The sequence below is a fragment of the Panthera uncia genome, chromosome E1, assembly GCF_023721935.1.
Source record: "Panthera uncia isolate 11264 chromosome E1, Puncia_PCG_1.0, whole genome shotgun sequence".
Lineage (NCBI taxonomy): Eukaryota > Metazoa > Chordata > Mammalia > Carnivora > Felidae > Panthera > Panthera uncia.
The window spans coordinates 43,083,429-43,097,022 of NC_064814.1; the positions used below are offsets into that span (position 1 = coordinate 43,083,429).

At 36.4% G+C, this 13,594-nt stretch overlaps 1 protein-coding gene across 2 annotated transcripts in view; it reads left to right on the forward strand.

Annotated features, from left to right (window-relative positions):
• Positions 1 to 13,594, forward strand: part of GOSR1 (golgi SNAP receptor complex member 1) — a 48,482-nt gene that overhangs the window by 29,978 nt on the left and 4,910 nt on the right. For both annotated transcript variants that reach the window (XM_049637977.1, XM_049637978.1), the window contains exons 7-8: positions 4,230 to 4,259; positions 11,280 to 11,362. In XM_049637977.1, coding sequence (XP_049493934.1) covers positions 4,230 to 4,259; positions 11,280 to 11,362 — 113 coding nt within the window. The remainder of the gene's footprint in view (positions 1 to 4,229; positions 4,260 to 11,279; positions 11,363 to 13,594) is intronic.

A 13,594-nucleotide genomic window follows, 5' to 3' on the forward strand; every position in this document is an offset into this window, starting at 1 on the left:
GAATAATCTAGTTTCTCCGTATCCTCACCTGTATTTGGTGGTGTCAGTTATTTGCACAACAGTGTGAATGTACTAAATGCCACTAAATTGTACACTTGATAATGGTTAATTTTATGTTACATGATTTCACTTCAGTATTTTCAAAAATCAGCTCTTAGATATCCACCTCAAGTGCTACTTACGAGATCTAAATGAGAAAAAACAATCAGTTGGACATATCTGTGTGGGACTATTTCTGGGCAGTTTTCTGTTCCGCTGATCTCTGTGTCTGTCCCTCGACCAGTAACACAGTCTTTTTTCCACCCAGTCTTGATTACTGTAGATATGTAATAAGTCTTGAAATTGGGTAAACTGACTTTCATTTATTCTTTTTTCAGAATTGCTTTAGTTATTCTAATTCTTTTGGCTTTCTTATATATTTTGCAGTGATCTTATCTATATCTAGGAATTGTGTTAAATTTGTAAATCAGTTTGAGGAGAATTGGCATCTTTACTTTGTTGAGTCTTCCAATCCCTGAATGTGATGTGTCTCTCCATTTATTTAGATCTTCTTTGATTACTTTCATCAGCATTTTGTAATTGTCCTATACAAGTCCTCTACAGGTTTTGTTAGATTTACATCTATGTTTTTCTTCTTTGAACAGTTATAAATGGCATTGTCTTTTTAGGTTTGGTGTCCACATGTTTTTTCCTAGTACATAGAAATACAGTTGATTTTTGCATGTTTGTAATGCAACTTTGTTGAACTGACTTACTCTAGTTTTTATTTTTTTATTTAAAAAATTTTTAATGTTTATTTTTGAGAGAGAGAGAGACAGAGTGTGGGTGGGAGAGGGGCAGAAAAAGGGAGACACAAAATCCGAAGCAGACTCCAGGCTCTGAGCTGTCAGCACAGAGCTCAACGCGAGGCTTGCCCTCGTGAACTGCGAGATCGTGACTTGAGCCGAAGTTGGACACTTAACCGACTGAGCCACCCAGACGCCCCTAGGAGTTTTTCTATAGTTTATTTGGGATTTTCTGTGTAGGCAGTCTTGTCATCTGCAAATAAAGATAATTTTATTTCTTCCTTTCCAATTGTATGTCTTTTATTTCCTTTTCTTGCTTTATTGCATGCCTGGAACTTCCAGCACTATTTTTGAATAAGAGTGGTGAGAATGGGCTTCCTTGCCCTGTCCCAGGTCTTAGGGAAAAATGTTCAGTCTTTCACTGTTAAGTATAATGCTAGCTATAAGTTTTTGTAGATACTCTATCAAGTTGAGGAAATATCCCTCTATTCTTATTTTTCTGAGAATTTTCCTCATGAATAGGTGTTATATTTTGTCAGATGCTTTTTAGCCTGTTCATATATGGTGAGTTAAATCGATTTTTGAATAATTTTTTAAAGTTTTTGTTTAAATTCCAGTTAGTTAACATACAGTGTAATATTAGTTTCAAGTATACAATGTAGTGATCCAGCACTTCCATACAACACCCAATGCTCATCACAAATGCACTCCTTAATCCCCATCGCCTATTTAACCTGACCTCCTACCCATCTTCTTCTGGTAACCATCAGTCTGTTTTCTATAGTTAAGAGTCTGTTTCTTGGTTTGCCTCTCTCTTTTTTTCCCCTTTACTCATTTGTTTCATAAATTCCACATATAAGTGAAGTCATTTGGTATTTGTCTTTCTCTAACTGACTTATTTCACTTAACATAATACTCTGTCTAGCTCCATCAGTGTTGTTGCAAATGGCAGGATTTCATTCTTTTTTTTACAGATGAGTAGTATTCCATTGTGAGTGTGTGTGTGTATGTATATATAATATATATATAATAATGTATATATATTATTAAAGAAACTGCCCTTTCCCTATTGTATATTCTTGGCTCCTTTGTCATAAATTAACTATCTATGCATGGGTTTATTTCTGGGCTTTATTTTCTATTGATCTATGTCTGTTTTTATGGTAGTACCATACTATTTTAATTTCTATAGCTTTGCAATATAGTTTGGAATCAGGGAGCATGGTACTTCCAACTTAGTTCTTAAGATTGTTTTGGTTATTCAGAGTCCTTTATGACTCCTTATACATCTTAGGATTGTTTGTTTCATTTCTGTAAAAAAAAAAAAAATGCCACTGGAATTTTGATAGGAATTACATTGAATCTACATATTGCTTTGGACAATATGGACATTGTAATAGTATTAATTCTTCCAATCCATGAGTATGGAATATCTTTCCATTTATTTGTGTCTTCTTCAGTGTTTTTTATTAATGTCTTGTCATTTTCAATATATAAGTCACCTCCTTGGTAAAATATATTCCTAGGTACTTTATTCTTTTCTATGCAATTATAAATGGGATTGTTTTCTTAATTTCTCTGATAGTTCATTATTAGTGTATAGAAACAACCGATTTTTGAGTTATGAGTTTTATATTCTGCAGCTTTCTGAATTCATTCTAAAGTTTTTTGATGGAGTCTTTAGGGTTTTCTATATGTAATATAGATATAATTATAGATATATATATTTCTATGTATAATATTCAAATTTGGATACCTTTTATTTCTTTTTCTTGCCCAATTGCTCTGGTTAGAACTTCTAAAACTATTGAATAAAAGTGGCAAGAGTCGGCATCCTTGTTTCTGATCTTAGAGGAAAAGCTTTTAGCTTTTCATCATAAATGATACTAGTTGTGGGCTTGCCATGTACATAACATTTATTATGTTGTGGTACATTTCCTCTGTACATGCTTCGTTGAGAGTTTTTATCATAAATGGATGTTGACTTTTGTCAGATGCTTTTTCTGCATCTGTTGCGATGATTATGTGATTTTCATCCTTCATTTTGTTAGGGTGGTGTATTCCATTGACTGATTGTAAATGTTGAACCATCTTTGCATCCCTGGAATAAATCCCACTTAATCATCATGTATGATCCTTTTATTATTATTATTATTATTATTATTATTATTTTAAAGTTTATTTACTTATTTTGAGGGAGAGAGTGTGAACAGGGAAGGGACAGGGAAAGAGAGAAAGAGAGAATACCAAACAGGCTCCATATTGTGAGCACAGAGCCCGACACAGTGCTTAGTCTCGCGAACTGTGAGATCATGACCTGAGCCAAAACCAAGAGTTGGATGCTTAACTGAGCCACCCAGGTGCCCCTTTTATGGTATTTTTAAAGCTCATCTTTGTCACCTAGTTCATGCAGTAACTTAGGTTTCCTATTATGAAACCTCAAGTTATTTTATACAGTGAACCTAGAAATTCTTTTGGATAGAAGCAGTTGGAAGAAAATATGCAAATATTGAGTTGAGAACCTGCTGTGCACCTTGCATGTGCTGCGCAGATGCAGATGTTTAGGAGTTAGTTTTCCCACTTTCTGCTGTAAAGCAGCACCTTTATACCAGTTTAAATACCTATGAATTCCTCCCTAAAATAGAGTTGTTTGTTTCCAAGGTCTGATGCATAAAGGCAAACATTGTACAGATCAAAGGTGCATTTAGTATCTTTATTCAGATTCTTGAATTGTAAATTTTGTAAGCTGAAACTTGGTTTCGTTTCCAAAACAAAAAACTATTTCCCCAAAATGGAAGGAACTTTAAGGTATAAATAATTACTTCTTATAGGCATCAGAACTATATTTCCTTATCCTGCCTCAACAAGTTGGTTGTAATTCTGAAGTTTTGAATAGATGGTGGTGACAAGTTTGAGCTATCTAGATTAAAGAAGTTTCATGTCTTTATGTGGTCATTAAAACTGTTCTGTCTTAGGTGCCTGGGCAGTTCAGTCAGTTAAGCATCTGACCGGCTCAGGTCATGATCTTACGGTTTGTGGGTTTGAGCCCCGCATTGGGCTCTGTGCTGACAGGTCAGAGCCTGGAGCCTGCTTTGGATTCTGTCTCCCTCTCTCAGTCCCTGCCCCGCTTGCACTCTGTCTGTCTGTCTCTCTCTCTCTCTCAAAAATAAATAAACATTTTTTAAAAACCCTGTTCTGTCTTTAGTCATCAGGTATCTCTGTGAAAGAAATAGATATAAGCTAACAAAAGTAAGATGAAAATTATATATGTGGATAAATAAAATTTATTTCGGGGACCAGAATATACTCCAGATGCTTTCAAAAGTCTGGGTATTCTGTTTGTATAAATGTCTGAAAAATTATTCTCTAAAATGTAGAAAAATTAAGTACAAGTTTTAAAATGCTTTAATAATTCCAGAATTTTAATTTCCATTTTATTTGCAGCTCAGATCGTCTGATAGAAGAGACAATAAGGTAGGAAAAAAAATTTGTTTTACTCTATTGTTTTTTGTTTGTTTGCAACATAAGTGAACAGATCAGGTTAACCCTGTAACTAGGGTTACAGTTCATTTATCATCCTTAGAGATGGGAATTTCACTAGATTGTGATGAATTTTTACTGTGTCTTTCACTTATAAGAGACATTTGAAGCACAAAATATTTGTTTCCAGAATTAGTAGAATTAAGCTGACTCACCAAGGTTAATTTTTCTGATTAATTCATACTCAGTACTTTCAGCTTCAGTCTTTTTATTCTTTTTTTTTTTTTTTCCAAAGGAAACCCATCTTAGACATGTGATTTGGTGTATATACCATTTATGTAGATTGGGTTTCAGTCACAGCAGCTGCGGAAAATGTGCTGCAGTAATATTTAGTATTATCTGTAATAACACTGAAGTAGTTTATTGCTTAAGGTAAGGGACAATTATGTTGGTTTGAACTACTTAATTCTCTAGGTTTGGTGAATTTTTAGATACTATCTTGTGATGGTAAAAAAGTAAATGAACTAGATATGATCTCTACAGTTAGAATTCAGCAATGTCTAAAGCATTTTTCGGGAAAGGTGTAATGAAGTACATGGAAACAACAACAAACATGTACTCTTACTGTAGGCCTTGGTATTGTCTCAAATGCTTTACATGCTTTATTTTATTTAATTTCTTTAATGACCCATGAAATAAACACTGTCCAAAACAAAAAAGAAATTAAGGTAAGTAATTTGCTTGTGGTGACATGATTGATAAATTGTGTTCAGGATTCAAATGCTCAAACCTGAATCTCTGTAATTCTAGGACCAGAGCTCTATCTAAGCTACTACTGTATTTCCCACCTTGTAGAAAGTGTACAAGCTTCGGAGTGTGATTTGGTTTGTGCTACTTATTAGATATCTGTTCTTGGTTAAGTTACTTGGAGTCTTCATTTTCTTATGTGTTCAAAAACCGGGATTGATGATCATACCTCCCTAAAAAATCGTTGTGAAGATGAAAGACAATGAGTAAAATGCCTAATACAATGCGTGAATGATACTAGGTAATCTGTAAGTGGTAGCTTTGTCAGGGACGCCTGGGTGGCTCAGTCGGTTGAGCATCCGACCCTTGATTTTGGCTCAGGTCATGATCCCAGTACCTTCTGATATTTCAGATTTCAGGAAAATTCCAGTAGTACAGAGAATTCCCATATACGCTTCACCTGGATTCCCCACACGTTAACAGTTTGCCGCATTTGCTTTTTCACTTTTTGTTTTTTGAACTACCTGAAAATAAATTGCAGACATGATGCCTCCTACCACTAAATATTTCATTGTTCACATTTTAAGTATGCATTTGTATTGATACAGGCTCATGGATTCTTATTTTATTTAGTAGATTATAATGTTTCTATCATTATTTAATAAATTATAATCTCTTATAGTAATGTGTAGTTATCATATCTGGGGATTTTGTTTAAATTGCATGCATTGGGTTGTCCATCTGGGCAAAGGTTTTGCAAAATTGCCTAGTTGTCAACTGAAATATTTTCCTTGTGATTCCTTCCCTTTCAACAGCACATAAAGTAAGATAGCATTTGCTAAGGACTTTTTACTTAAACTTTCTCTACAATCCTTTTCCTTTTTTCTTCCTTTTTTCCCCTCCTCTTTCTGCCTGATCTTCTTTGGGCCAGGCTGCCTTAATTAAGCTTTTCAATTCAAAGCTGGCCTATTTAAGGGCTGGTAATATGAGTATAAAAAATTTGGAGTACTTCCTAGTATAGGAACATTTGAGAACCATTGAATCACTGCTACTATTATTTTGCTAGGTAAAAGCAAAATAATATAATTATAAGGTCTTTTATTTCACTATTTCCCTTTATTTTGAAATCTGGTAGATATCACAAGTAAAATTTTATTGATTCTAAAGCTAGTTATGATTACTTATAGATAATATAAAATTTAAGTGTCAGATAATTGTTTTTGCATATTCTATATGTAACAATTTACTTTTTACTCTTGGAGATAAAAATAGATTTTAAGAATATGTACACAACTGAATATAGACTCTGGCATCACTTAATTGAAAAGAACTGATATTTTTAATATTAACTTATTCTTAAGCTTTAAATGTATAACTGATATTGTCTGTTGTTGAAAAAATAAGTGTCTGAGTTTAGTTCACACAACAGGTAAGACAGTTCCAGTAAGCACATCAATGATTTATCATTTTAAAAGCATTATATATTATTTGGAGCTTATGTTTTGCCTCTGAGTATTTGACCCTTGAAATAACAACAGTCTAGATTTCACTCAGCTTGACTCCAGATGATGCAGTGAGATGGGAAAGTATGTCTAGATATACTTTGTGTGGTACTGGCAATCATGCATATTCACCAAGATAATAACATAATGTATGATGATAATATCCATTCTCCAAGGAATACAAAGTGCTTTGTGGAAATTATTTTTTAATCTTCTTTATCTACTTCTGAGTCAGAGTGCATGGGAGATAGTGATAGTCCCAGTGTAAAAAAACAGGCATATATGATTCAAAGATTGCTTTCAGATGCTCAGCCTAGCTTTAAATGAAATTGTGTTACTTTATATAAGAACATAATACCTGTTTTAAAGTACTTTATAAATTTATATTAAAACAATCACATTTTAGGGGCACCTGGGTGGCTCAGTTGGTTGAGCATCCGACCCTTGATTTTGACTCAGGTCCTGATCCCAGGGTCATGGGATCAAGCCCCATGCTGGGTTCTGTGCTGAGTGTGGAGCCTGCTTAAGATTCTGCCTCTCTCTCCCTCTGCCCCTCTCCCTCGCTGGCATGCATGCTCTCCCTCTCTCTCTCTAAAACAAAATAGAGAAAAAATAAAACAGGGGCACCTGGGTGGCTCAGTTGGTTAAGTGTCTGACTCTTGATTTTGGCTCAGGTTCATGGTTCATGAAATTGAGCCCTGTATCCAGCTCTATACTAACAGCACGGAGCCTCCTTGGGATTCTCTCTCCCCCTCTCTCTTTGCCCCTCCCTCCTCCTCTGAAAATAAACATTAAAATAAATAAATAATTTTTAAAGCCTCATTTTAAATACCTTATATTTTATCATAGACATACACTTAAGGGAAAAATTATAAATAAGAACTAATGATGCAGGGGCACATGGATGGCTCAGTTAGTTAAGCATCTGCCTTGGGCTAAAGTCATTATCTCATGGTCCATGGGCTCAAGCACCACATCAGGCTCTGCACTGACAGCACATACCTGCTTAGGATTCTCTCTCTCTCCCTCTCTTTGCCCCTCCCTGACTAGTGCTTTCTTTTCCTCTCAAAACAAATAAGTAAACTTAGAAAAAGAAGCTAATGATGCAAAAGAACGTTGTTATTTTGGACTCTTCTTGTGTTCTTTTCGTTCTTTGGATCTAAAATTCAGTGTAAAGTTAACATTGTCTGTTTCCTTCTATTTTAATCTTGACTGGTTGTTCTCTAGACCTGCCATCCTGCACTGGTCCTGGGATGCTCTATTCCCATTACCTTAAAATGACCTCCATTTTTTCTTTAATGTTTACTTATTTATGAGAGAGAGCGGGAAAGAGAGAGAATCCCAAGCAGGCTCCACAGTGTCAGTGCAGAGCCCGACTTGGTGGCTTAAACCCACCAACCATGAGATCATGACCTGAGGCAAAATCAAGAGTCAGATGCTTAACGGACTGAGCCACCCAGGCACCTCAGTGACCTCCTTTATTGGATCACTTATTTCTTGGATTTGGTGTCTTCCATAAACTCTTAGTTTATTCCCTCATTATGCTGGACCACGTTCTTCAGTGGTTTCCTGAGAAAGAACAGGAGGTACAACTTTTGGACTTTTCACATCTATTCTTGATTCATTGTTTAGCTAAGTTAGGAATAATTTTGAAATTTTGGATGACATTGTTTGCAGTATTGTTTTTAAGTTCAGTGCCAGTTAAGATTTCTGTTCCTTTGTATGTGATGAGCCTTTTTCCTCTGGAAGCTTTTAGGATTATCCCTTTTTCCCTATGCTTTTGGTGTTTTTTAACCTTATCATGCATCTTTTCCAGTTCGTTGTACTGGCCATTGGATGAGTTCCTACAGTCTGGAAACTCCTCTTCAGTTCTGAGACATTTTCTTAAACTGTCATTTTCCCACCTCCTTTTCACTGTTTTTGTTTTCTGTTTTTTTGGTTTTAATTTTAAAAGGTAACATGTTGGGCTTTCTGTTCCTTTTTTTACCCTTTCTCCGTTTTCCCACTTATGTTTTTTTCTACTTTCTGAGGGGTTTACTCAGTTTGTCCTTTTGAGATTTCTGTTACACTTTTATTTCCATTCTTTTTTTAAATTTATACCGGCTCTTTTCTCAGTGGTGGGTACACTCTTACACACACGTACACATACACACACACACACACATACATTTATGTCTTTCATGGGTGTGATACCTTCTTTCTCTCTCTGAAGACATTAAATATAATTCAGTTTTAGAGTTTCTTGAACTTCTGTTATTGCCTCTGTTTCCTCAGACTCACTTTTCTGTTTGCTAGTTTTTATTTGGATCTCTGTTAGAGGCTCTTCTCAAACTTGTAGTGATTCTTGATTCTTTGTTCATATTTAAGGGTGAGGCTCCAGAAAATCCAGTAATTGGAAGCTAGTTCTCTGTACATGGGTGGTGGGACTTGCCAAGTAGTAGGCCTCACAATGGATGATCAGAAAGGGACCTGGTTGTTTTGTGGGGAACTTCAAAATGTCAGGATCTTTAAGGTCTCTTTTTCTAGGTTAGATCTTCTACTGAACTGGGGGCAGTCACCTGACTGTGTTGTTCAGGGAAGATAATTTAGGGGTCTGGCAATTCCTTGCACAAATTTCCATTTTTAGCCCTATTTCACAGTTTTGCCTTCAGAGATACCTGATCCCTTTAAATCTTGATCTTTTCTAGGATCTGGGAAAAACTTTTATAAATCATGCTTAACTCCTAGCGGTACTGAGGCAAATAACTACAGTAGATTTGGCGCTGATAATGTTATTCACGTTTCTTCATCACTCAGGTGGAATTCCTGTAATTTTCTTTGTGAGATATGTATAGTTTAGAAAAGTACAGTGTTCTTATTTTAGCAATTTAAATCATTCTAAAATGTAAAAAAAAGTTCATCTGGTAGTGTCCCTCCATTCCTATCCCCTAAGTAACTTGTATTCACTGACAGTTGTGTATCTTTCTAAATACGTTCTCATTGTCATACAAACATATACAATGATGTTTTATTGCTTAAAATAAAAAAGGATTCATACTTTACACATTCTGTGGCTTGCGTTAATTATTCAGTGTATCATAAACATTCCTCCAGTTTAATAGAAATAATGCCAACTTATTCTTTTTAATAACCAAATATTATTTCATAGTTTCGTTTTATCATAATCTGTTAAACCATTCCAATGTTGTTTCCATTGGGGGGTGTTTTTGTTTGCTTGTCTCTTATTATTCCAAACAGCGCTCTAATATATATCCTTTGATCTGTCTCCCCACACACTTTTGTTTCTTCTTTGCCTTCTCAAATCTTGAAATTTCAGTTTTGATATGTCATTTGCTTAGAGTACTCCTAGCATTTTCCTCCAATAGGATACCTGGTCTTGGCTGTTCAAGAGTGCATTCAGTCAGCTCCCAGATAGGTCAGGCTATTAGACCCCTAAGCAGTGGCATACTAGGTGGTAGTGGGTGCCCCAGCAGTTTTTTCTTCTTCAGGGCTGGGCATCACACCATCTGATGGACTGTCAGCTCCTGGCTCATAGGTTTCTGTGGTTGTGTGCACCACCCTTTACCAGCTACAGTTCAGTGCATCACTGTAGCTCCTGTACACGCACGTCCATATCTTCCATTGTTGGGTTCCTTAGGGTGAATTGAAACCTAGGGCTTTGCCCCAGGCTTGAAGAAAAATCTCGTCTTCCCTGCCATCAGTTCCTTGGTTCTTCCCTTGCTTGAGAGAGTATAGCCTACCTGGCTTTCTTCCTTGGATATTTCAAAAGAATGAGGGATCTCAGATGGACCCCTCCCCATCATATCTGCCTTTGTTCATGTGTTCCTCCATGGAGGAAGTTGGACCAGCGATATGGTCAGGAATTTGTGCTCTGATCATCATCTTCCCAGAATCTCTTCATCTCTGTTGCTTTTTTTTTTTTTTTTTCAACGTTTGATATATTTTCAGAATTATTCAAGGACATTCTGTTTCCTATTGTCTTTTATGTTATCAGTATCTATAGCTTTCTCCTGTGTGTTATATATAAAAATGGGTACTGACCTGTCCTCTAGGATTCTAATGCCCAGGGAGATAAGACTGTTGAAGTTAATCCTGGCATGAAAGCAAAAAGATACTAAGTGAGATTCTTTTAAACAGGACATCAGAATAGTCACATGGAAGAGACTATAGTATAGTCTGTAAGAGAAGGGACGTTCCCCCATCTCTTTGAGTCATTTAATGAATGCATAACCTTTGTCACCTGGCTTGGAAACCCAGCATAATGTTGCATGTGTCTCCTAAAATCTGCCTAGATGGTTCTCAAGTAGAATTCTGGAACATAATCTTTTCATAAATTAAGGGCTGGTTATATATGGGTATTTTGTGATGTGTTAACGCTTTTGGTTCTTTTTCTATGATTATAATTTCCTACTTCTCTCTCAACAGTTTTCCTGATTAAAGATATTTTTAGTAGCTGGCCCCTTTCAAAACCATTTTAAGAAGCTTTTGTAATAGGGATTTCTCTGTTATTTCATTTGTTACTTTGGGAAAAATCACAGGAAATGGCCTACTGTCCAGAAAGACATCAGAAGATAGCAGTAGGGATGGAGTGGACATTCAGGAAAAGACAGTGGGAAGGTGACTTGGGAAATGATTTTTTTTCCTGCCTGTGCTTTTCAAGATGATGTTGCCCATCTTAGTTTTCTCTTCACTTTTAAGAATATGATGGATCTGCGCAGGATAATCTTAAATGCCGACGTAATTATCTTCTCTTTTCCCCCTTCAGCATTGCTATGGCAACAAAAGAAAATATGACTTCACAGAGAGGAATGTTGAAGTCAATTCAGAGCAAAATGAATACTTTGGCCAGTATCCTTTCTGAAAGTTTGAAATCTCTAGGTTTTTGAGGTGGGGGTGGGGGTGGGGGTCTATGTGTGTGCTTTTTTGGTTTTGATTTTGGTTTTGGTTTTGGTCAGGTTGCCATCATCAGTAGTGGTTGAGAGCATCAATAGTTACATATGAATATGCCTTGCATTCCTACTTTATAGAAGTTGATACTGTCTAGTACTATTTGTAAAAGATTCTACACCAGAAGTCTGACATTAGTAGATTTAGAAAATTATAAATATGAATTTTCAAATTATTTTACATTTTAAAAACTCCTGGGGTGCCTAGGTTGCTCAGTTGGTTAAGCACCTGATTCTTGATTTATTTCATCTCAAGTCATGATGTCACTGTTGTGAGATCAAACCTGGGGTCGGACTCCACACTGACAGCATGGAGCCTTACTTGGGATTTTCTCTCTCCCTCGCTCTCTGCCCCTCCCCCACTCACGCTTCTCTCTCCCTCCCTCCCTCTCCCCCAAAATAAATAAATGTTTTTTTATTTTTTTTAGTTTTTTTTAAATGTTTTATTATAGAGAGACAGAGCATGAGCAGAGAAGGGGCAGAGAGAGGGAGACACAGAATCTAAAGCAGGCTCCAGGCTCTGAACTGTCAGCACAGAGTCTGACGCGGGGCTCAAATCCACGAACCATGAGATCATGACCTGAGCCAAAGTTGGATGCTCAACCAACTGAGCCACCCAGGCACCCCAGTAAAACTCCACAGTATATATTATTCTTACCTCAACATCATAAATTATATGCTTTTTTATTCTTTCTCCAGTTTGAAGAATAAGTCAGTGTCAGATGCTTAGAAAGAGAAGGAAGGAGACAGCCATACATGTAGATGAGTTGTAACTGCTGTTAGAGTATTTTCATTGTGATTCGTTATGCACAAGCTGAACATTAGAATAGATTCTCTGCTTGTTAATTGTGACCTCTACATTTTTAATTCTTGAGTTTCCTGATTTGAATTAGGATTACTAATGCTAACATGAAACCCAATGGGGAAACTGGGAAGCCTGCTACTCTGAAACATTTTGTTTACTCTCTGAGAAGTCAAGACTTTTAGAGAAAAAGTTTCCTTCCCCAATTAGTAAGGGGAAGGGCCTAAAAAGTTGAGTACCTTCTGGTCCTAGATAATTTTTTTTTCAGTTTATTTATTTTGAGAGAAAGAGAGAACATGAACAGGGAAGGAGCAGAGAGAGAGAGGGAGAGAGAGAATCCCAAACAGGCTGCACACTGTCAGCACAGAGCCTGACACAGGGCTCGAATTCATGAACAGTGAGATCATGACCTGAGCCAAAACCAAGAGTCAGCCACTGAACTGACTGAGCCACCCAGGCACCCTGGTCCTAGATAATTTAAGGTCACTTTTAGTTTGATACTTACTTCCCTAAGGAATATCCTGAAGTGTATTTTGTATTTTCCAACTTTTTGTGAATTTTGTTCCTGTTTTGTCACCCTAAGTGCAAAACAACATATCCATAATTGTTTATATTTTATATAGGGCTGTACAGTTTACAGACTACTGTTATATACATTGTATCATCTTGCCATTACCACAAATTATAATAATTCTGGAAAAATGTGTGTTCAAAAACAAATAAAATGTGTGTGTTAGTTGAGACTCCATAGAGAGAGAGTAACAGAAACCTCATTTAGACTGACTTAAGGGGGGAAAGGAGGGAATTAATTTGTTCATATTTATCTAAAATTCAGAGGTAGAATTTAACCTAAGGCATGGCTCAATTCAGGAGCTCAGATTTTATTGTCAAGAATCTGCTTTTCCTCTCTCTTTTCCCCCTACCTACTCCATCTCTTATTTTTGCTTTCCTGTGATTGGCCTCATTCTCAAAGAGGTTTTCTCCACATAGTGATAGAGATGGCTAGAAGAATCACCTTCTGCCAGTTAAAAATCCCCATGGAAAGGGGGTCTTTTCTACCAGCTGTAATAAAAGTCCCAAGAGGACTGTAGTTGCCCCAGCTTGAGTCACTAGAAGGGAATATTCTTTCTGGCCAATCCGAGTTTATAAATATACCTGATGGCAGAGGACAAGGTCAGCCTACACTATTACATGGACTGAACTAGATTATTATAGAAGGAGAGAGAGGGGGGCTTCTCTAAAGGTAATATGCCCATTATAGACAGAATTCCCTAATGCCAAAAGTATTCTAAGGGGATTATTGATTCTTTACGAAGCAAGAAAAGATTAAGC